The following is a 25,385-nucleotide window of genomic DNA, read 5'->3' as shown; positions in this document are numbered from 1 at the left end:
GGTGGGGTGTGGGGTGTGGGTGTGTGTGTGTGTGTGTGGGTGGGGGTGGGTGGGGGTGGGTGTGTGTGTGTGTTAGGAGTGGGGAAAGGCTGCAAGAAATCATCCCCAGGTGATCTGATATTCATAGTGGAAGCTATGTCAAAATGTGCCTATTATTGTTATGTGCTATAAAACCATGATACTGGATAGTACTTTAGCACTTCAACAGTGTCTTAATGATGCAGTAACACTTTGAACAAGACATTTAGAGCTGTCGCTCGGTGTGATGTCTCACTGGGAACAAATAGTGATATTCAGTGTCTAATTCTGAATCAGTTCTGGGTAGCATTAGATCCGGTCTTGTCCCCAGTTCAGCAGCAATTGTTTGTCTCAAGTGACAGGACAATGGCAGCAATATTGCCAGCCAATCAGTGTAGTGCCTTGTAAATACTTTTATTGTTAATGCCCCCCAAACAGCCCTGTTTCATTAGAGGAGGACATGTAGCAGTGGAATCCCAACAACTTCTGATAGACATAACAACATCACAGACGTATATTAAAGGAATTCAGTGGTTCTACCAATTAGTATGATAATAGTACTACACTTACAGTTGGAGCTATGAAATCAATCAATGAGGTTCCCTTCAAGTGGGCCATAGTGAGATAAATGTGTGTACATATAGATATGTGTTTGTGGTGTCCAAATGGCCTGTGTGCAATAGTGAGGGTTTGTTTCAATCAGGATCTCCACCCATCAAGTTGGATTCATACTGTCTCCCCCATCGAGTATTTAGATGGTGGGAGGCAGGACTAATGATAGAAGGAGAGGAGTAAAGCACGATGGAGGGGAGGATGGACGAGTGGAAGGGGACTGCATGGAGTGAAATATTAGTCCAGACCGAAGGGCTTAAAGGAGCCAATCGATGCTCTCCAATGGAAATAAATGAAAGGGGGGAAGGAGGGAATACATGAAGCCTGAGTGGGGAGAGAAACGGCTTAGAAGCTAAGCTAAAAACACACAAGATCATGAGAACCTGTGGAGTCTGGTGCAAATTTACAATAGCCATCAAAGGTGTGACAGGAGGGATCAAGCCTGAAGTCCATGAAGCATCGGAAAGGAAAAGAGAGTCCCTGGAAAAGAACCTTGGTACTGTTAGATTAGTATTTTCAGTTTGGTACAACTATTTTATAGCATGGTTCTGGCCATAGTATAAAAATGACACAGTTGTACTACCATTTTATTAGGCTTTGTACAAAATAATGTTCTATGTTAATGGCACAGACAATGTGCCACTACAACTGCTGTGGTACATAATCACAGGCTATAACATGGTGCAGTGATTTAACACTGTCACTGTAGGAGTATGTCCAAATGGAGTACAGTTTTGCAGTTGTGGTGGTCACTGAATAAATGCTACATACTAGGACTGTACTTATATAATACAATGGTATTAAAAACATGAAATATACAGCATTTGCATAATTGTACACATTCATAATGACATTAATTCTGGGAGTGTACCAATAGGTCTGTATGTCATCACTCATTACAATCCTAACAATGCCGGTCAGTCAGTCCACCACTAGGGACCAGTCTGAAAAATCATAAGAACTATTTGATGAATTGCTGTTAAATTTTGTACAGACATTCAGGATCCAGAGAAGATGACTCCTACTGACTGTGGTGATCTTTACCCTAGCGCAACCAACAGGCCGACGTGGGTTTTTACAGAAATATCTCTATTGAATTGATTGCCATGGAATTTGGCACAGATATCCATGTTTCCCAGATGATTAATTCTATTGTCTCATGACTACTTAATCTGTGGCACCACTGGCAAGTCAAAGTTTTTACTTATCTTGTAAAAAATCTCAACATGCACTTGAAATTTGGTACAGATGCCCATGGTGCTCTGATTTTCCTTCTGGCACCACTATGAGTAAGACATTTGTGGGGTTTTTTATTTAACTATTGAGTGGATTGCTGTGAATTTTTGTGAAGATATTCTTTGTCCTCTCAGAAGGAATTGTAATATCTTTGGTCATCCTCAGTCTTTTCATGTAACCATCATCGGGTCAGAATATTAATTTGTCTACGACTTGCAAAGGATAATAAAAATGATGACGTTCGCATCCTCCTCAGCTGTATTTTGTGTTTAGTGCTAAGTAACAAATGCAAACTTGCAAACTAAGTTGGGGAACAACATCAGCAAGTTAGCATTGCCATTGTGAGCATGTTAGCGTGCTGCTGTTTAGCTCAAAGCACCAGTGTGCCTACAGCCTCACAGGCCCACTTGCATTGCTGCAGACTCTTAGCTGTGTTAGGGTATGGTTTGTGACTTGTTTGACTTTTCACACCCTGAGGATTTGTAAAAGTAAATGGATTCTGTGCAATGACTGCAACAGCTAAGCAGAAAAACACCAAAAATGGCCCAAGAGAAGCATTTTACAATACTCACAAGAAGCCATTCCAAGATTTTGGACATTTTAGTGTGAACTTGTTTCCAGAAAAAGCATCAGCAGCAACATATTAAGGAAGACGTATTTCTTTGATTTAATAAAATAAAGGTTTTTGCTGAAATTGACAAAACAATCTCAACTCAAGGTCAGCTTACTCTACAGAATACTGTCAAGCTCAATTTTGAGAAGTCCCAGAGGTGCTCAGAACAATGGCAAGATTGAACATCCACAGTTCCATCGTAACTGAACAATCTCAATCTGCCGACGTGGACCTTGTGGTTCAGTGGAAAGCTCCAGAGCAAAAGGAAAAGAATGAACTGCCTAGCTCAATTTTGAGTTTGGCCGTAATGGTACAATGCATAGTATAATAACAAATGGGAAAAATGAGAACCATGCCATCAGTTCATGTGTGAGGACTACAGTATATTGCTAATATCTTCCATTTACACTACTAGAAAAGTGCCTGATGTGGAAGCCAAAGTCAGAGAGAAGTTTGGTAATGAGGAAAACTTGTGCTGACAAAGATATAATGATGTAAGTGCTGAGGAGCTAGTTTGTTTTTGTTTTGCTTTTTTACTACATTGAGGAAATCTACTTTTAACTTTTCCAATTTTCAATATGGATTTATTTTTTTGTTCTGATGGGGTTTTTTTTGACTACAACAAATAAATGGATGGTTTCTAAATGTAATGGTGTTTATTCTACATATATTGTTTGGTAGCACAAAGCTATAGTTTCCATAATGTCAATTATTGTACACTACAGTGGTTGTACAGCATAGCACCATGGAAGTACAACGGTGTGGTAATTTGGTCACTTCCATGATGGCACAGAACTTTAGATCTAGTAAAACTGACTGTTACTGTATGATGAAACTTTTTTAAGGTATACAGTGTCAGAAAAAGTGTGGCAGGAATCTGGCAGTGTCACTTAGCTGAGGGATAAGAGACAGCTGACTCAGGGAGACTCCCAGACACACACCAACACCAACCCCAGAGAAACTTTACTATCATGCTGACACTTTGAAACTGTAATTAGCTTCTGAACTCTTACTTACTTACTTAACACTTACAAATGTTAGTATCAGGACAGCTGCATACACTTGCAGACATACTTAGCCCATTGCCTCTTCAATCAAAGGTGACACACAGCATACAATATAACATTCCTTTTGTCAAAAGGCTTGAGACTTTGACTCCCTGTTAAAAGAAGCCAACATTTGTCAGAGCCTCACAAAGCTATCACTGCCATTTCAATCAACAGAAGGAAGAGTGCTGTTGGCTGACGGAGGGAACAATCACAGCTTTTTGCAGTTGATCAGTGGTAAGATTCAGGGCCATGGCCTGATTTTAGACATTTGCATTGCTGCGCACATATCAGTCTGGTTAAGGGATTCAAATTTGGTCTGGCATCGTGCTCTCTGGTGACTGTTTCTGCCTTTTGGAGGAACAATCGACCAATCAGAGCTTAGTAGACGAGATTGCAAATGGGCACGCTATCTTCCTACGTACCAAGCTACATTCAGGCCCACAGGGGTTTAAGGCTGAAATCATGAACCACAACATCCATGGATTTAGTCTGGCTGGGGAGCTTTGTTGCATGTTGTTCCTCATTTCTCTGTCCCCAGTTATCTCTCTATTTTCAAACCTCTAATAAAGACATTTAAAAACCTAGCTATATTCATGAAAAATAGTAACAGGTATCAGGAGATTGATGCAGCTATACAAGTTGTTGTAAATCCATGTACAGAAATAACAATTATTAAACAATATACATATATATATATATATATATATATATAATGATTATAATAATGAAGTGAAACTAGATGGCAATTCACTCTGATTATCAGTCTATGGTAGGTCTCCAACTTTCGCTGCGCAGGGCCCTTTTGGCATCTGAGGCAACAAAACCTGGGGAAGCAGCAGAATAGCACATCAAAACACTCTGCGTGCACACACTTGGACATTAGGCTGAATATCAAGCAAGAGGTTGTTCCAGAAGAGTTGGACCAGGAGGAGCAGATGGTTTCCAAGGAGGGATGTTGAAAGCAAAGAAGCACTGGCCACAGTCATCACCTGGATAGTGAGTGGCAACTGGGAATATGGTGTCGCCACCCTTCCTGGCTCTGTGATAGATGGCTTCAACAACAGTCAAGTTAAGAAACTTGCCTGCTTGGAACAGTTGCTAGATGTCTGTCAAACTGACTGGGCCCACTTGGCATGAAGATACAGCACATGATCTATCTGGGCACTGGCGGGCTTCAGGGACTCCAGGACAAGGAAGGCTGTCCAGCATCCAATCTAAAAAACTTTAAAGCCACCCAAAACCAGACCTCAAGCCAAAACCTCAGAGGGGAAAAAAGGACTTGATGTTAAAGTGACAGGAAAAATGTGTATGAGTGGAAATCCTGCAGTGCCACTAGTCTGCTGACTAGTGACTTTTAGTCAGGACACAGCTGACACGAACACACACATCCAGTACATCAGACGCACCACAGCATACACTTTGCTATCATGCTGACACTGTGAAAGTTAGCCTCTGAACTCTTCAAACACTTTCAAATATTAGTAACATGACAGCTGCACACACACTTGTGAGCAGCACACTTAACCAACTGGCTCTTCAGTCATGGGTGATGATGCTTGACTTCCATAAAATATCTTATGTCTTATATAACAAGACCTGACATGAAGCGGTGAGTATTTTGTTTGGTGTTTGATACAATTCCTGACAGACGTAGAGTCCAATAAAGCTGTGTCAATATGCTGTATGTGTGTCAGTTCTTTCATTCAAAGGGCACAGTTGTTTGGAGGCGAGATGTTGCATAATGCTTGCTCGACACTTATATGGGAGAGCGGATGCATTACCCACAGCCTTTTGCAAGCTGCCCCCCCCCCCTCATCTGTATCTTTTACCCCCTGTAGTCTGTATCTTTGACCCCCTGCAGTTTCCTGTTCTCTGTATTTGATTAGTCTCTCTCAGGCAGTCAGATCAGAGTGCTGTTCTGTGCAGAGATCCATCTGCATACAGTGGCCGGTTTTAGGCTGTGGGTTAGCCTGCACAGCTTCCAGGCCCCTAATGCAATCTGAGCCATTAGGATACAATGGAGCCGGTGTAGGGCAAAGATTAGAGCATGTCTGATTGAGAAGGGTCAGCCCAGTGGTTTATAAGAAGAGCCAATGCAGCTATGCAATGCACTTACTCATCACTTCTCTGACATTTATCATAAATTAGGCCAACAACAGGTATCTCATTCGGAGAAAGAGAAAAATCAGCTTCTCCATTTCCTTCTCTACACTGGCTGACTTTGCAGTTTGTGGTTATATTATTCAGTGCATTATTCAATTTATAATTGATGTCCAGTGGTAACAAAATCCATCCACAAACATATCTGAAGCTCACTAATTAATGTTTAATATTTCATTTGTTTAATACATACATTTTATGAAGGGCTATGTGACTATTTCAAGGTAGGCAGATTTTGTTACCTTCAGACAGAGCCATGCTAGCTGTCTCCCTCTGTTTCCAGTCTTTGTACTAAGCTAAGTTAACTGGCTGCTGGCTGAAGCTTCATATTTGCCGTCCAGCCATGAGAGTGTAAAGAGGGGAATCATTAAATTTCTCAAAATATCAAATTATGCCTTTTAAAGGTCTAGTATGTAACATTTAGTAGGATCTCTTGGCAGAAATATAATATTCAAAGGTATGTTTTCATTAATGTATATTTACCTGAATTAAGGAATTGTTATGTTTTTGTTACCTTACCTTCCATGGAGATGCCATGTCAAACCGCCATGTTTCTACAGTAGCCCAGAACAGACAAACCAAACTCTGGCTCTAGATACCATAGGGCTGTTTGTGTTTCTGTAGTTTCTCTCAAGTGAGTAGCAATCTGCAATTACAAAGCTAGATTCCACATAAGTCCACCTTTAAGTACCTTAACTAAAGGACCCTCGTGTTATTAAGGAAAAAAGGAAGGAAAAAATAACCCATAAACATTGTAGAATTTAATATTAGAAACATATAAGAAATGCTGAATTGTAGAATTCTACTGGAAATGGAATGTTTTTTTTTGTGACTGTGCCTATGAGTCTGTGTGTCTGTGTGTGTGGGAGGGTCTTTTGTCCTTTTGGTCAGAATCTAATCAATCCCTCACCCCTTCTTTCCTCTCCATGAGCCTCCTTGTCAAAATTCTCACATTTCCTCTACATTTCCCTTTTTTCCCCCCAACCAATGCACATTACTCTCTTCCTCTATTTCCTCTCTCCTCCACCCACATGTTGTGTCACTTAAAAGTGTTATGTGATTTATACAGTATCATTTCCTGTAGTCGAGCTTTTATGTGGCTTTAAACTCGGAGGGAGAAGAGAAAGAGAGACAGACCAGGTGGAGAGAGAACTCCTCTGTATACTACAGCGTTGGCATAGCAACTGTCATCCCACTTTATTATTCCTCTTTGTATTCCATTATTCACTTTCTCGTTCACATATTTTTCACACCATACATCTGACGTATGCTGCAGGGCAGGACTGTGGACTAACCTTTTCATTCAATTGGCCCATCATTCCTCCTCTCTGTCACTCCCCCCTGCTTTGATTGCTCCAAACTCTCCATCCTTCTCTGCTGCCCCCTAACCTCTGCCGACAATATTAAGACTTGTGTAAGATACACAGTGTGGTCTGCCACCATTCCTATTTTCCCCTGGGCTTCTGGCAGCCCTTTTTTCCCAGATTTTCTGTGCTTCATTGTATTTGTATTGTGTTTGTCAAAGCTCTCTCTCCTGTGTTTTATTGGCAGAGCAGCTGCAAGAACATTAAATTAAAGTTTAGCCCAGCTGATTATTCTTTTACACACATTTAGTTGAGTCTTTTAATTGGGCAGATGATAAGAAACAATACAATAATGGTGAGATTAAAACCACATAAGCTAACCCTCCACAAGCACACACACGTTTTTGTTTTTTTTTTACGGCCCACCAGGCTCCACTGAAAAAACTATAATTGTACCTTCAGATCATCGTATAACACACTTTGTTCAACTCGTAAAGAAACAAAATAAAACTCACCAAAACCACCTTTGTTAGTCTTTCCACTGTTCCAACAATCACCAACACTGGTTTGGTCAAAATTAATGCTTAATTTACTGAGTCAGATGAGAAAACAAATATCCAACATCCATCCTCAAAGCATCAGGGAGGGACCCTCACATCAGCGAGGCGAATGAGCTCAGATTACAACACACATTCATTCTCTGCTCAGGGCACCATTACTCCACGATATGTTTACATAGCAAATAGTTGTTAGCAACATATCATTTTTATAACCTTTAACCTCATCCGCATCTATTCCTTAAGAGGTACAACTAATGATTATTTTAATCACTAATTAATATTGATTAATAAATAGACTTAATCTGTAAAAAATCAGGAAATTGTAAAAAAAGTTCTGTTGTAAAGTCCAAGGTGACATCTTTAAATATCTTGTTTTGTCTGACTAACAGTTCAAAAACTTAAAGAGATCTATTTTATTTCACAATGAGATACAATGAGATGGCACGTCCTCACAATTTAGTCAGAACCAGAAAATATTTGCTTGAAAAGTGGCATGAATGATGACTTGATTATCAAAATAGGTGCTGATTAATATTCTGTCAGTTTCCAATTGACATTCTTTCATCCTAACATTAATCATCAAAATTACATGCCTCACCTTGCCTCCCTTTACCTTAACTAAAACCCTGAGTCTAAACCCCTGTCCTAATCCTACAAATCCTAAAAAATATACACCCAAATATATTTTTAGTCCTACTTCTATCTTTAATTATTTCTTTAACTATGTCCTCAGTATATGGCTTTGATTTGTAATGGTGGAGATCCTGACCTTTGACCTTTCCCCAGGCATGTCCAAGAGGAATATCCCGCTTGCTTAACCAACCACTCTCCATCACTGACCCATCACGAATCAGCCCAGGGCAGAAACAACACATTACTGTGTTTATTTCCCCCCCTCATGAAAAAGAAACGGGTGAAATAATCTGCTGTTAAATTCAAAGAGACAAGTATTTAGAGAGTAAAATACGACCAAAACTAACATAAATAAATATTAAAATTGACAGTAGATTAAAACATATGGGAGGAGGGCATTAATGAACCACTGTCTGTCTTCCCTCCACATTAACTGTCTGAATGAGGTGTTGGCATATGGATGGTGTTGTATAAATACTATATAATCATCACACAACATCATTTGCTTTATTGATGTCTGTCAGCTTGCATAATCGCAGGATAGGCTGACCTGTTATAAGGGAACCTTCTAATCCGCTCCCACACAATTCCGCGTCTGCGCTCATCCGATTAGGGGAGCACATATCGCACACAGAGAACCATAATATTAAACCGATTAGGCCAGGTATAATAGTCTAATTATATAGGATTATACTGTATAGACTCTGTAGAGTTAGAATAAATTGATTAGTCAGCTAGGAAAGAAATCCGAGAATCCCTGGCGAAAAACATGGTTACATCTCTTCTCCTGTAAATTATGCATTGGATTGTCTTTGTTAATTGTTTTTCTTTAGCCCTTTAGCCTAATTATTCAACTAATATTCAATTCAATACAACTTTATTTATCCCTGCTAGGGTAATTGTATGCAGCAGCCCGCCGCCCAGATAAGAAAAGTAAGTACTGAGGCTAATACATGATCATAACATCTTATTATAGTATGAGCTCAGTTCTCCAAGGGGGTTTTCTTAATTACCCAATTTAATCTCAAAACAGAGAAGTGTGCAGGTCCTTTTCATCCATGTATTCAGCTGAAGGCGCACAGACTCACCGCTCCTGCTTCCGCACCCTCCTCCACGCCATGTGTTGCATTTTTAATTAATTTTTTTGGGTCCATCGAAGTTTTTTAACAGCAAGAGATTTTTTTTTTTTTTTACACATTTATTCACTTGTTTTAATACTATTCAATGAATTCCTGCGTGTGTGCCACTGATTTGCCAGTCCCAGCGTCTTTTTACGGGCGTAACAGGTGCCATGAGCGACCAGATAGGGCACATAGTCTTTATTGTATAAAGGCAGTAACCAAGTGTTGTTTTCATAAGCTACAGTAAAAAATAATAACGACCCCTCCAAATAACCCGGGTACATTAAATTAGACATTTGGCATCTTACAAATCCTGCCACCTGTTCTCAGCGCTTATTTCGCCTCTCTGATTCCGTCCAATGGGAATGAACGGCAGGACTGGAGGCGGAGAAAGAGGGAGAGAAGTTGGAGGAGAGAGTGAGAGACAGATCCGGGGAGACAGTGAGCTGTAGATTGAGTGGAAGTCGGTGGAGTCACATATTAAATCTCAGGCTTCACTGCTCATCTGAGGACTGTTACTTGACGTCCAGCTTTGCGTTTTTTTGTGCGTTTTTTTTCCGCCTGTTTTGTCGGTTTATGTGGCTGCACATTTTTTGACGTGCAGCCACAGGTTGACCGATTTAATCCAGTCACCATGGATTATTCCTCTTCACCTCGAGTCGATTGTCACTGACGGGGGATCGAAATGGGCACCGTCGAGAGATCATCGCCGATGATAAAGAGAGAAACAAACTGATCACATCAAGTGAGCGGAGACGAAGGCAACATCTGTGGGGAAGCGACGCACAATTTCGAGAGACGACCGAGGACCTGTGGAGGGACCTATATGAAAGGAGGCGAACCGAAAAGATGATGGGATGGCCGTGACAACATGAAAAAGAAAAAGTGTGGTGGTCTATTTTCATCCAGCCAGTGATTCAACACAACTAACCTGGGGGACAGGGACTGAGAGAGAAGAGGTAGGAGGTAGGTAGAGAAACAGACAGGGAGGAGGGGGCCGTGAAGGTGTCTGGTTATATCATACTGAAAGTAGGTTATTGTTTTTGGATCAATCAAATGCAACCAAATGCAGACAACTTGTGCTTAACTAAAGCATACACACAGTAACAGTACTACTTGTATGGCTACCAGAATGACTGATGTGGAATTATTATCCTGTAGTCTCTGAGCCTGATCTCATTACCATGGAGGATTTGCACCATCCTCCTGGCTAACAACAATGTAACACAGATGACATTTTATGGCTTAGATTGCTGGGAGCATTGTGGGATGTGAGAGAAGGAGAGGACACTGGGAAACCGAGAGCGAGAGAGAGAAACAGCTGAGAGGGGCTGACTGGGCAGCTGACTCAAATGCGACTCAAGGAAGAACATATTCCCCAATTATGGCTACTTTTCTTCACTCTGCTGCCCCTCTTTGTCACACATCTTCAGCTTTTGGAGTTCAGTCTTTTTCCGTCATTTCTTTTAACTAGCCGTTATCCATCACAAAGCTCCCCCACTCCTCCTCCTTCCTGTCTGTCCTGTCTTCATTATTACCGTCATGATAAATAGTCACTACCCTCTGTCATTTTTCTCCTGTGTCTTTCTTTACAGTTCTTCTCTTCTCTGTTTTTGTGTTTGTCTATAGACAGGTGCGTGGCCTCAGCCGTGACCATGGAGCCTCCCCCCTCTCTGAGCTTGGCTCTGCTAGGAGGGAGCGAGGATGAGGACCAGCGCTTCCTCCTTCCACTGGGCAGTATATCTCATCCCTCCACCACTGGCAACCAGCCAGGATCAAACCACTCCAACCACATGGGAGGATCAAGCCTCGACCGTCTAAATGGCAGCACCCCGTCCCCGTCCCCTGCCACGCCCAACTTGCCTCCAGCATCGCTCCCCAAGTTGCCCCTGTCATCCTCTGGAGCCCAGCCTATGCCCCCACCCATTCCCAACGCCCTGCACCCCACCAGCACCCCGCTCTCCTCCTGCCTGGGCTCACAGCACAGCCTGAGCGGGGACAACTCCCCGGTCTACAACGCCCTCTTTTACTCCTCCCACTCGCCCTCCATGGATCGGGAGCGTGACAGGGACAGAGAAAGAGATAGGGGCTGCAAACACCGTCAGGCCAGCCCTCTGGTCCACCGTAGGGACAGTAACCCCTTCACGGAGATCGCCATGAGCTCTTGTAAGTACACAGGTGGGGTCATGAAACCCCTGAGCCGCCTCAGCGCCTCCCGCAGAAACCTCATTGAATCAGACAGCAGCAGTGAAACCAAAGAGGGCGGTGTTTCAGCTGTTGCTGGGGCAACGGCTGCTGGTGGGCATGACCGACAGCGAGAAGCCCCTCCTACTTATTTGGTGGCCCAGTCCTCTGCCAATCAACCCCTAATTCAGACCCCTCCAGAGATTGTGATTTCATCCAAAGAAGACTCGCCATACCCCAGAGGAGGGTATGACATCACTGACTCCACATCCAACCAGATGTCTATCTACCACCAGAACCACGCGCTGGTGGAGAGCAGGCGGGCGCAGCCGGGGAGGGGCAGCAGGCAAGGAGGGGTCGGGGCAGTGGGCACAGGGGCCAGGGGCAGCACCTCCAAGGCCCCTAAACGGAAGAACCAAAACATTGGCTATAAATTGGGGCATCGCAGGGCGCTGTTTGAGAAGAGAAAGAGGCTGAGTGACTATGCTCTCATCTTCGGGATGTTTGGCATCGTCGTCATGGTGATTGAGACGGAGCTGTCGTGGGGCGTGTACAACAAGGTGAGGGGACAAACCACTGATACTCTAATGGGCACTCCACTGATTTTACATGATGACGTCATAGTGATGTCATCAGGGTTATTATAGCTCACAGATTTATAGAAAAAAGCCTTTATAGCAAACTGAGAGTTTGTTGTTCATCAGGCCATAGAGGCAGGAATTGTCCCAGCGTCTAATGAAAGACGCTATCAACTTGCATTATGGGAAGTGTTATTGAAGTTTGACGCTTACTAAGGACTAAGAGTTGGCAGATCTTAGCCTCTACTGCTACAAGTTTGACCATTCTGTTTTTAATCTATCTTTTACAAGTCCCCCAACTTTATGGAAGTGCAAGAATAACCTGGCAGAGTCCCCCTTTAATGTAGCCTCAGTCTAAAAAATGTATATGAGTCCACAAATGTCACACCAAGCTGTCAGGATGGTTGTAGCATTGTGCACTGGCGCTAACTTTGGCACTTAAGCATTTTGGGTACACCTCAACCCCCAGGTCAGCAGGACGACCAAACTTTGGCTGTTTTGGACGGGTCATTGGCCAGATAATTAGAATCAGCTTTCATCTGTCAATCACCAAATTCATGAGCACCATGCCCATGTTGTTGGAGGTTTGTGTACTGTAACGACCAGGCTTGACAGTTGCTGCTTCTGGGTGATGTAATACAACAATGCAGAGGACATGTGGGGCAGATTATCAGTAGGAGGCCAGGATCTCATTTGTCTGTGTAATGGGGAGTGTAATAAGCTGAATCGGCCCCTGGCTGCCATTGTCTGTTTATTTTGGGTGTGTGTGTGTGTGTGTGTGTGTGTGCCACAGGGTCTCAGTGGAGCATGTTGCGCTCACCTTCCTGATGCAAAGATACTTCTGTCCTTGTTCCATCCCTTCTTCCTTTCTGTCATGTCACAGAGGGTTGGTTTTCTTTAGCTAATAAGGTGGAAACATTACTTCCAGTCATGCAACTTGTCATATGGATCACTGACGACGTGAAAGAGGATATGGGATCATGTGGAGCACAGATTTATAGGTAACCTATTAGAATAGGCCAGCTGGGTGTGTCTCTATCTCCCCCCTTCTCTGTTCCTGTTTGTAGTCTGTGGTCTCCAGTTGATACTTGGTCTATCTCTGTTAATGTCATTGCTAGAAAAATCGGACCGTTCTGTTTAGCTGGCTGTCTCTTTGCCTCTGTCTCCCACTCATTACTTACAGTTTTAGAGGCCACGTCTTTTTATTAATGAAAATTCATGGATTGAATTTTTCTTTCTCTCAATCCCTCCTCGTCCCCTTTCTTCTTTTCTGTGGACCTATTCTCCTCCCTGAAGGAGACGGCGGACGCTTTTAATGCTCTCTTCCTCTGTGTGTCTCTTTTCTATTTCAACTCCACGCCTGTCTCTATCCTGCTTTCTTTTTTCTTTCTTTCTTTCATTTGTCCCCTCACTTTCTCTCTCCCTCTGCTCCTGTGCTCTTCCAGTGGGCGTCAAACTGGGGGAGTGTGATCGGAAGAGAGAAGCGGCTGGGCGAGAAATGAAAGGCTGTGGAAGGAGAGAAAAAAGGAAAAGGCGATAATGAAAAGCCTGATTTAGGTCCTTAATCTACAACCAATACCGTCCTCATCTCAATCAGGCAGAATTGTCTATCAATAAGAATTGATGGACAGCTGTAAACACGAGGAAGGCAGCTATTGTGTTTGCCATTGCTCAATCTATATTCATTAAGAAATCTAGTTAGGAGCGAGAAGTCAGAGTTCAGGAAGAATAGTATGTAAAATATCTTTGTGCCTCATGGTCTCCCATCAGGGTTGTACATTTTTAAAAAGAGGTTGAATCCAGAGAGTGTTAAGTATGCCTCAGCAAAGCCTGATCAAATTTCATTTTAAATGCAGAGTGCCAAGTTCTATATATTTTTTTCTGCTTTTATGGTTGCCGATTGGTTTGACTCCAACAGATACTGGAGTTCCATCAGACAGTTCAAGCCCTCACTTAGATAATTGAGGTGGAAAGAAGCCCGCTGGTTGTTGTGAAAAATGGATAGAGATCATGAGGATGAAAGAGTGAACCGAAAGGGAGATGGATGGGAGGATGGCAGTGGGAAAAGAGGAGAGGTTCATGCAGTACTTTAAACCAGTCTAGGGGGGAAGCCTTAAATGATTTCCTCTATTGATTATTGATAATCACTCAACCACACATGCACCTTTCATCCCGGCGCACACATGCCGTACAAACCTGCACATTGAAAATGGATGCTGACTTTTAGAGATGCTTGCTTGTGTGTTGTGTATTGACAGTCTCATCCTTGAGAGGTGGCGTGAGAGCTTGTGGGTAAATGTGATAGGTGTGTATATATACGTTAACAGCACCATCAGACTTTGTGTCTTTAACAATAGCTGTAAACTTAATGTCACTGTATACTACCAGGGTGTGTATGTGTTTCTAAACCAGCTGCTCTATCTTGCTCCCAAAAATAGAGATGAAGAATAAGAATGGAACTAAACAGGGTGGGTTGGATGGTGTGTGTGTGTGTGTGTGTGTGTGTGTGTGTGTGTGTGTGTGTGTGTGTGTGTGTGAGGAAGGTTAAAGAGGGAGAGGTTAACAGAAAAGGACATGGTGTTCGTGACTGTGGGTATAGTGAGTAAGCATATGTATATTCATGTGCAGAAACAGATTTCAAACCCTGTCAGCACATACTATAGCTGCAGCTGAGATTTTCCATTCATTGTAGTATAGCCTCTGCCTTCAGTTATTAAGCTGTCTAATTCAGTCAAGTTCTAGAAAAAGTCCACAAGCAAGACCGCATTTGAGATCAGTAAGTTTTTATACAGATAAAATGTATTATGTATGTAATTCAACAGTGATGGACAGGGGTGTAGTACAAAATTATGGGCCATATACATAAGCAGTCCCGGTGAGCCCCTTCATCTTTCATGCATGATGAGGGACCTGCCGCTTCTCCACTCTCTGTGGCTATTTCTGATACTGAGGGCCATGTGGTTCATGATGTTAAGCTCTCCTAGCTAATATTGATAGATAATGTTACATAACATTGTATCTATGATGCTGATTAATTTATGATATGTTATGCAATGCAAATATTCTTCAAGTTAAATTCCCAGCTGATTACCTTCAATCTAAACAATAGCTAAAATTAGCTTAAACCAACTGTGTTAAGTTTGCACCTACTACGATGCACCTCTGACAAACTTGAACAAACTTCCTGAACCTGTGTCACCCATGTCAGACCTGTAGGTACGGCATGTGTCATGTAGATAATCAACAGCTTACATAATATTCTCTGGCTAAGCATTAATCTCAGGTATCAAAGTATGATTCAAACACGTTGATCGTTCAGGTAAACAGTCATTATCATGTCTTCAGTGAAATATAACTGAACAGCCATAACATATTAATTACCATCTTTATCAACACTATACTAATATTAGTTAATTAACATGTAAGCCCTTAATAAATGTTAACAGTTAGTTAATGCTTACCCCAATATTAACTCATGTTAATAGGTTCTTTATAAACAATTAAAATTAATATAAAACCTTATTTAATGTGAAAACTATTTGTAAATTATAACTAGAAACATTAGTTAATTGTTAATTAACTGTTAGTTAATGCTTATAATTCCATTAACTAATGTTAACTAATGTATCCTTATTACAAAGTTTTAAATTTATTGTCTTGGGGACGCTAGATAAATCAAAATGTCATCAGCATATAGTAAGACTTTATGCTGTCATTCTTTCTATGTGTACATCTTGTCTTATGATTGCAGCGAGGGGTTCCATAGCCAAGGCAAACAACAGTGGGCTCATGTGGCAGTCCTGCCATTACCCTGCACTAAACTACACTAAAATCACTATACCTGAGCCCATTAGTTATTACAACCAAAAGAGGTGAAGTATACAAGATCTGAATCCATTTATACATATAAGTAGTTTGGCCGTCAGACAGAAGCAGGTGCTTGATTAAAATAGCAACCTGTAGGATGCCTGGGTAGCAGCCACAGGTCCGACTCTGACCTGTGGCTCCTCTCTCCCCACTTTCCTGTCACTCTACAGCTGTCACTATGGAATAAAAGCAATACAAAGCCCTCCTAAAAAATATGAAACAATAGCAACTCCTCTGCTAGTAAAAGATGAATAAACACCTGTCCTACTGTAGAATGTTCTTTAGTAGACAAGGGAGTTTCTTGTAGAAGGGCTTTGTGAACGTATTCCTGCTCCTCTCAATAAGGTTGGGTATCCCTCTAACATTCCAGCAGCAAATTTTTAGTATGGGTTTGTCACTCACCATTTTATATTGAGGAAAGTATCTTAGCTAAATATAGATTTTAGTAAATAGAGAATTTAGATTGCATCCAGAGCTCCCATACTACTAAACAGAGGCATACCGTATAAACAGAACATAAAAAATATTGCTTTGGTATCTTTTAAAACACTATATACAAAAACAGGCAGGAACAAAAGTTGGTTAACATGTATTAACCAAACCTTGCATTGTCTGAAAAGTTCAACAGATGACCACATTCGTATATGCATTGAAAGATATGGAAAGATTTCCTCTATTAGCAGAGACCCGAGAAGGTGGCCCTCCTGGCTGTGAGACTTTTTCACGGAAGGTTGCAACATCCTTAGAAGAATCATATGAATCTTGAGATTGCAATGCATTGGTTGATGCCAAACATGTTAAGCCAACTTACTGGGAAAGGGGCTAAATATCGCTCCAAAGTTGACCTGTCTTTACCACGAGGTCTGCGACACCTCAGTGTCAAATAATCTGACCTTGTCTCACAGCCTCTGTAACAAATGATGGATGTGCCGCTGCTCCACTCTCTGAGGCTGTTTATGAAACTGAGGGCCATGTGTTTCATGATGCTAGCAATTTTGATAGATATAATTTCATATGACATTATAGCTATGATGCTGATTAATTAATGTTAGCCTATACAATGCAAATATTTTTCCAGCTAGCTTCCCTGTTGACTGCATTCTACGGAGCCCCTAAAGGGACATGAAAAAAAAAAAAAAAATGAAACGTTTCTAGTGAGCACTAGATAGTATCTTGTGCTCACTAGATAGTATCTTGTGCGCACTAGATAGTATCTTGTGCTCACTAGATAGTATCTAGTGCTCACTAGATAGTATCTTGTGCTCACTAGATAGTATCTAGTGCGCACTAGATCCGTATCTAGTGCGCACTAGATCCGTATCTAGTGAGCACTAGATCCATATCTAGTGCGCACTAGATATGGATGAGTGTTGGCTCATTTAAATATTAAAATTAGCCATGTGTTAATAGGTCACAACACGAAAATGTAACCAATGAAATTACTTATTTTGACACACATTTTAAGCCAATACGTATTAAACTAACAAGGTAATGTGTCAAAAGGTGGACTGTTTTTGTTATTTTCTCAAAAGGAGGACAGGCATTTAAATGCGGACTGTAATAAAAAAGGTTACAGATTAATTTACATTTATTTTTTACTTACAGACAAATTAGTTTAATACTCATTTGAATATTAAAATTAGCCATGTGTTGATTCACCACAATATGGATAGTATCTAGTGCGCACTAGATAGTAGTAAGTATTGGCTTAAAATGTGTGTCAAAATAAGTAATTTCATTGGTTACATTTTCGTGTTGTGACCTATTAACACATGGCTAATTTTAATATTTAAATGAGCCATGTGCTGATTCGCCACAACACTCCATCCATAGGATCTAGTGCGCACTAGATCCGTATCTAGTGCGCACTAGATCCGTATCTAGTGCGCACTAGATCCGTATCTAGTGAGCACTAGATACTATCTAGTGCGCACTAGATCCGTATCTAGTGAGCACTAGATACTATCTAGTGCGCACTAGATCCGTATCTAGTGAGCACTAGATACTATCTAGTGCGCACTAGAAACGTTTGATTTTTTTTTTTGTTTTTTCATGTCCCTTTAGGGGCTCCGTAGCATTCAATCTAAACAACTGCTGATTTTAGTTTAAACCAACTGTGTTAGTGCTCGCCTTTGTCTTGAAAGAAATTAGTCAAAAGCCGTTTTCCCTCAGTTTGTCTTTTTCTTTCCTTTCTTTCTTAAATTTGTTGGTAGCCCGATTTACTCACTGGTCACTCAAACAATATAAATCTCACAGTGGTAATTGTTTTTGCAGACCAAGCACTTTTACTTTGATAGTTTAAGTACATTAAGCGGATAATACTTGAATGAAGGACTTTTACTTTTAAATGAGTATTTTTCGTATTTCTGTAATATTGGTAATTTTTACTTAATTAAAGGATCTTAATTCTTTCACTATTGATATTCAGTGCTCTAAGCAGTGGCAGTTCTTGTACTGTAAATGTCCAATCACAGTTGTTGAGCCAAGATAGATTATGCAGAGAGAATATTAGATGATGAAATAATTCATGAACGTGCAATAATTTAATTTGCTCTCAGGCAAAATTGTAAGTTTTGAAGAAGCATCCAAGAAAAAAATTATTATTATAACTTATCTCAAGACATGTTTTGAGAAGCTCTATACTGGTCATCTTTGGAGTGTGAAGCATCACACTGTATTTTTAACTCTTTATGATCAGCAGTCACCAGTTTACCACTGACCCAGGACCTTGACACTTGACAGCCCCTCTTAAAAACACTTTCATGAGCTTCTATTATTGATTTTATTTGGAACCGGTTAAAAAGGAGGGGGTCCCGGTCTGACATGTGTCTCTATCTGAGAATAACTGAGGCCCTTGGACACCTGGGACCTCAGCATGTGGCGTGTCACTGTCAGATCAATAGATCATTTCACAAAGGCCCATGTGGCTCCTCAGGGCCCCATCTCCACGGCACGTTTCAGGCCTACAGTGCATGGCTATTCTGAGCTGAGCTGCTGTTAGCTTCACCTGTCACACTGTCAATACACACACTTGACACCTCAATTTACAGATGGTGTTGTGTGTGTGTGTGTGTGTGTGTGTGTGTGTGTGTGTGTGTGTGTGTGTGTGAGAGAGAGAGAGAGAGAGAGAGAGAGAGAGAGAGAGAGAGAGAGAGAGAGGCATGTACCCACTTACTGTCTATTTATCACCACAAGCATAGCTGATTTCACAGATTAGCAGCAGCGCTCGCTTCCAGTCTCCCTTTCCTTCCTTCCTACTTCATTCCTTTCTTTTTCTCACTTACAGGGAGTGTTTATGTTCCTCTCTTAAATACGTCTCCATTTCCCCAAGGGGGTCATTGCCATCTCAGCAGGCTTACAGCATCTCCCACGTTCCCCCTCCGCTACCTCATCTCTCCCCTATCTATGACATTTCTCGCAGACATTTACTGGGAGACCTTTACAGACCTTTCTCTGTGAGGCCACTTATAGTGGCTGCGTGCTGCTTTTCAGACAGTACATGAGGATCATCAGGGAATTAAACCCACCAACTGCCACCATATTCTCTAAAGGAGCTATCAGCCATCTCAGCACTTCTGCGCCACTCTCCCCCTCCTCTCCTCCACCTCCTCCTCCTCTTCTCTTTTCCTCCACACTCCCTTCATCTTCTAGATCACAGGCTTCTAAGGGATGGTAGGTCCCACAGGTCTTGCTACTAACAGGTACAAATATGCTCATTTCCTTCAGCGTAACAGAGCTAGGCTACCCCTCTCTTTATGTGTGAGTCTGTTGGTACACATGGGTGTGTTATAACTTGCATCATCCGCCAGTAACGTACACATTCACGTCACTGTGTTGTCTCCTGTGTATACACACCTACAGTATATGGAGTATGTGACTCCATGTGTTCAGCTCTGCCAGATTAGTTCTCATGGATGCACCTGCTAATGTGTGTGTGTGTGTGTGTGTGTGTGTGTGTGTGTGTGTGTATGCATTCACATCTCCCTTTGTCTGGATTTAATTGAGTGTGTATGGTTGTAATGGTGTGTGTCAATGTGCAGTAAAGTGCGTGTGTGTGTCTGTGTGTTTATCCTGGTAAGGTGACATCGTTCCTCTTTCTACTGCCTGTTTCCCTGGAGACTGATTGCAAGAAGGCATCGCTCTGACAGGGAGAGACCCCCAAGGCTAACTCATTACGACACACTCACACACACTCACACACACATTCATATGCGTTACCAACACATGTAGTGAGGGACTTATCACTGCGAGAGTAATGTGTTGTTAAGTGATGTGTATTTGTTCTCACATCTGTGTCAATAAGGTGAGGTGGGGACAATTGGGGAAAACCCTCATCTAGATACCTGGTTTAGTGTGTGTGTGTGTGTGTGTGTGTGTGTGTGTGTGTGTGTGTGTGTGTGTGTGTGTGTGTGTGTGTGTGTATGTGTTTGTGTCTGGCTGCTGATTGAACTCAAGAAGCTCAAAAAGCTCATTATCTCTGCATGCTGTCCACCAAGCCACTGATCAATACACACTAATCACACATTTATGCACAGCTGGACAAAAAGAAAAAAGAAGAGAAACACACTTGCTAACGCACGTTACACATGTACACAAATGTAAACATGTATATTATATGATTGTACACAACTTGTGTTTTATGGTTGTACAAAAGTCCTCTCTTTTTGCACTGGTTGTTAGTATGCACAGGGGAAAGGAGGGAAATGTGTTATTTGACCTTAATCTTTCCATATTCCACAAAGACATTCTTTGATAAAAAAGTGACAAACTTTTGAGAGGTCAGTGCTGCAGGGAAACATTCTCTTTTTAAAATTATATTTGTTTCGCATACATAAATAAAATACACACAAATTAAATATCAAAGTTTATATATTTTGATACCTGTCCAGAGATGGATGCTCAGCCAGGGACATTGTGTAAGTTGTTAAGGAGCTGTGTATCACATGCCGTACCTACAGGTCTGACCCAGGTGTTACAGTTTCAGGAAGTTTGTTCCAGTTTGTCAGTAGGGCATCATAGTGGGGGGAAAGTAGGACAGAGGGCCCTTGAAAAGCCTGGAATTAGAAGTTTGTTTTGTTTGTCAAATTCATTTATTAATTTTTTTATTTTTTTCATGCATGTTGGCTCACTGGAAAGGCTCTGCTACACTAAATGGAACAGAACCTTAATTAGTATCATTGGTTACACCTGTGTTTACCCTACTATTTCATGTCAAAATGGCTACTGGGAAGAACGTCTATACCTGAAACTGAAGCAGCTAAATGGAATGTACTTATTGATTGATTTGATTATTTACACCTGTACTTGTACCTGGCAACCTCACCTTGGCGCTAAAGGTATTGGTAGGTGTATTTTTGAACTTTGAACATAGCGCAAGGACATGAGAGTGCCATCTATATTCTTGTCTAATGCTTGGCAAGAAAGAAAGTATGCATATTTTCCGAGATGTAGAAGTTTAACTGGTTATGCAGATGTCACAATTTTAAAGATTTTAACTAAATCCCAATTCTTGTTTGATGGTAATGAATACATTTTCCATTTATGTAAAGGTCTGCATGGACTGTACACGCGTACAAAATGCGTCAAATGAGCATGTGCTATAAAAGTAAAGTGGACGCTTGTTTTTGAAGAGAGGCTGTGAGAGGAGGTCCGTTGTTATAGTGCATCTTTAAGGGAGTACAGAGACACACAAAATACTTTGTTGTTCAGCCAACAACAAGCAAAGGAGCTCTTCTTCTTGCTGTTGTGACGTCACTAACTTGTTTTGTAGTGCCACGGATTGTAGTATGTATTGGAGCGATGGTGTGTTTGCTGTCCACATGCAAGTCAGCAGCTATCCATGTCCTATATTAAGTATGACCAAACCATAAGCCTCGCCGTTGCTGTCTGACATTAATACATTTTGCATCAGAGGTGTCCAATTACCAGAAATTAATGGACCCCTGCCAGCCAATTAGAATGGAGAATTCTCAGCAGTGATGATTTAAAAATGACAAAATGAACAGAAGCCAATACACACATATCCATCACAGTCGAGTCATTCACTATACAGGCAGAGTAAGTGAAGTAGAAACAGGCAGAAACAAAATGCTCTTGACAGTGTGATTGGCAGAACTGAAAGCAAACCAGAACAGCCAACAGACGGCTGACCGCAAACTCAGCAAGAGGAATGAGAGAGAAAGTAGGAAGTAAACTCCAAACAAATCACATTGTAGCTCACCGGTTGTGACTATGTGTTTAAACAGATATTCTGCTGAAATCCAAGTCTGCATTTTTCTCATTAGCACAACAACGTTGGCGTCCTTTGCACCCAGTTTGCTTCAGTGAGTACAAATGAGATGTTAGCAGAGGAGAGACAGACCGAGACAGGAAAAGTGCGAGCAAATAAAGACCAAAAGACAGCGAGAGCTTTGGGCAAGCTGATAGAGGAAATCAGTGGAGAGCCGAAGCTAGATGGTATTCTCCCAGTGTTGTGCAGTGGCCCATAACCACACTGATATGAGGAACAAATGAACAACACTGAGTTAATGCTCTCCTTGTGTTTTGTGTGTGTCTATATGTGTTTGTGTGTGTTAAATAGTAGAAAGGACACCCAATCTCATATTCAGTCATCTCAGATTTTGATAATTATGTGAAAAAGGAATAAGCAAGTGAGGAGAGTGTCAGTGAGGATTAACAAACTAGACTGTCTGTGTGTGTGTGTGTGTGTGTGTGTGTGTGTGTGTGTGTGTGTGTGTGTGTGTGTGTGTGTGTGTGATGTTGGATTAATACCATTAAGGCCATGAAGCATCTACAGAGACCCTAAATAGACACAGTGACACACTAACACATTCTATTTTCCAGGAGGCTGACTTGCAATATATATTCATGAACCCAAAATGCAACGTGGATTCTGCTTAATAACGTCTTGAGGGAAAGGCTGAGTAATATGTGTCTAAAGAGTGCACAGTCAGATTAAGAGAGTGATTGGCAATGAATGCTTAACAGTATCCTACTTGACGGCTGAAATATCTCATCAGAGGTGCCACAGCTCTCAACTCTCCTCTTCAAGATGACGATAGGTTGTTGCGTTCATCAGCTGACCTTGGTGATCTCGAGAATGAATGCAGTTTGGGCTTTTGCTGTATTTGCTCTGCAATTCAAAACATAGTCCTTGAGCTGATATAGACAAATTAATCAATTCAGCAAGTGTGGCTTTCAGAAACCAAAGCACTGAATGCAGCTAGTTTTATTTCTAAAGCTTGGAAAATTACTCAAACTAAATGTTTTGTTTGACTGCTGATTCCTGACATTTACTGTGTGCAGGATCTTTTTGCCAATATTTTAGAGGCTTGAAAAGCTTTTAAAACAAAATATTGACACTAAAATATCTAATACCGATAAACTACACTGACAAAATCTAATTTCTGATTTTAAAAAAGGTCATCAAGCCAACCCTTATTCATGCTTGTTTATAGACATGTACAGAAGACAAAGTGAAAGCAATGTGGTTTTACTTGAGGTCGTATGTACTTTCATTAGTTCTTTTTTATTTCTCAAAATTTAAAGGATAAGTTTGTCAGTATTCTATATTTTTATCCCAAAGAATATCCCATGAAAAGCCAAACAAAAATGAATTTGTCCTTGTAACAAGTATTTCCTGTAGAGCTAAAACCTGATATATCTTATTCCTCTGTGCCATTGTTGTCCTGAAACTATTAACTAGTTCTTGAATACACCGCTCTGCTGTAAATACTGAAGGGCATATGGCATAAAGGCATATGAATCTACAGGTGAATATAGTCCACAGCAAATTACTCTCTATTCCTGTTTGACCAACTCCAGTCACCTGCTGTTTGTGAAAAATTACTTTACTTAAAAAAGAAATTCAACCAGGTATTTGTGACCCATTTAAAAAAAAAAACAAAAAAAAAAAAACAAGGTATATGCCACTTATATGATAAGGAAATAGGAAGTTGAAATTGCAAAGTATAAAGAGAAGCATTGTTGATTTTAGACTTTTTGTTAGATTTGTTGACAGTAATAAAGAATAACCTCATCCTTTATGCAGGATCTGTTGATGACACCTGGAATTATTACACTTATTAGTCATTTATTATTCATCATTCAATTAGTCATTTATTGTTATTTTATCCTAGTTATATTATAGTACTATATAGTTAATAGTATATACTTTATTTTATTTAATATTGCTATTGTGTTCTCCCCATATCGTAACTACTATTGAATGTCTGATCCTGGAAGTTTCTCTCTTCTTTCCCCATTAAACAGGTTTTGTTTGTTTTGAAATGAATCCTTGTACTAAGTATCTAGGATCAACTGTGTCATATATTTTTCAAATTGCCTTCACTTGACTTTGGGTAGGCTCAAAAGCATGCTATCATCATAGCTAGATGCCATAAAATAAAAGATGAGTGTCCACAGCCATGCTAAAAGGTCTCTGACAGTGCATCAGCATGCTAACATGCTCCCAATGATAATGTTGATGTTTAGCAGGTATAATGTTTACTATCAAGGCAACCCATCCAATAGTTGTATATATCAACCTGTTGGCATCACTACAGGAAAAGTCAGGGGGTCAAAAAAATATTGGTGGCGCTAGATGTCAACTTCTTATGACAGTCAATCTAAAACTCAAGATTTTTCAGTTTGGACTAAAGTGGTGGACCAATATTGCCTAGAGCCATGCCACTAGCATGGGTAACAAGGTTTCTTGATGCCAGCCAGTTATGGATGAGGTAAAAGCAACAACAGAAAAAGAAGCGGAGTAACATTTTCTTCTTTTTTTTTGTTGGTATACCCCGGTATGGCCCTTTACCAAATAAAATAAACAATGTTTAAATAGTTGACATGCATTTCTTTCTTCCCAGCTACTTAAAGCTGTGATACCTGATGCTCTGACTCTTTTCTCATAGCGACCAAACATGCTGTTACCAACGAAAATGTATCCTGAAATAAAACACTAGAGAACAACTAACAAAAACACTCTCATACACTTTTTTCTGTTGATCTTCCATCTATATATCTTACTATAGATTGGGGGGGGGGGATGTTCCTTGTGTAAACTGTTGTGTAAAAATGTTAGAAATATGTGTATGCTGTATATGTGCGTGCCCATGTGTATGATAACTCCAGTAAGTATTGCTTTGCTCTGAGTGTGTGAGGTGAGGGGGTTAAAGAAGCCACTGAAGTGCTATGAGTTGTATTGATCGGAAGTTCCCCAGTGCATTGATTATAAGCCCTATGAAACTAGACAAGCAGAGGATTTAAAGCTCGACTGCAGAGTGCTATTGACGGGAGGAATACTACCATTCTATTTCTGCTCAGCGTTTGAAAGTCTGTTTTGTAAATGTTAGTTCTTATTGTCTATGCTGAGACAGTGCCAATATGGTACACATGCCATTTCAGCAGAGAAGTGACACAGGACATCTGGGACTTCGTCCAAGTTGA

The 25,385-nt window shown here is 40.9% G+C and overlaps 1 protein-coding gene across 5 annotated transcripts in view; it reads left to right on the top strand.

The window, feature by feature from the left end:
* The first annotated feature begins 9,660 nt into the window (after positions 1-9,660).
* Positions 9,661-25,385, top strand: part of kcnn3 (potassium intermediate/small conductance calcium-activated channel, subfamily N, member 3) — a 52,548-nt gene continuing 36,823 nt past the window's right edge. Inside the window, exons 1-2 of one of the 5 annotated variants that reach the window (XM_051406325.1) lie at positions 9,661-10,272; positions 10,936-12,050. In XM_051406325.1, the coding sequence (XP_051262285.1) occupies positions 10,962-12,050 (1,089 nt within the window). In that variant the 5' untranslated portion in view covers positions 9,661-10,272; positions 10,936-10,961. Of the gene's footprint in view, positions 10,273-10,935; positions 12,051-12,962; positions 13,070-25,385 lie in introns of those variants that run through there. The other 4 variants (XM_051406324.1, XM_051406323.1, XM_051406322.1 and 1 more) reach the window with 4 other exon arrangements.

The sequence above is a fragment of the Dicentrarchus labrax genome, unplaced genomic scaffold (genome assembly GCF_905237075.1).
Source record: "Dicentrarchus labrax unplaced genomic scaffold, dlabrax2021, whole genome shotgun sequence".
NCBI lineage: Eukaryota > Metazoa > Chordata > Actinopteri > Moronidae > Dicentrarchus > Dicentrarchus labrax.
The sequence above is the reverse complement of the archived record's forward strand: the minus strand, read 5'-3'. Positions and strand labels throughout refer to the sequence as shown.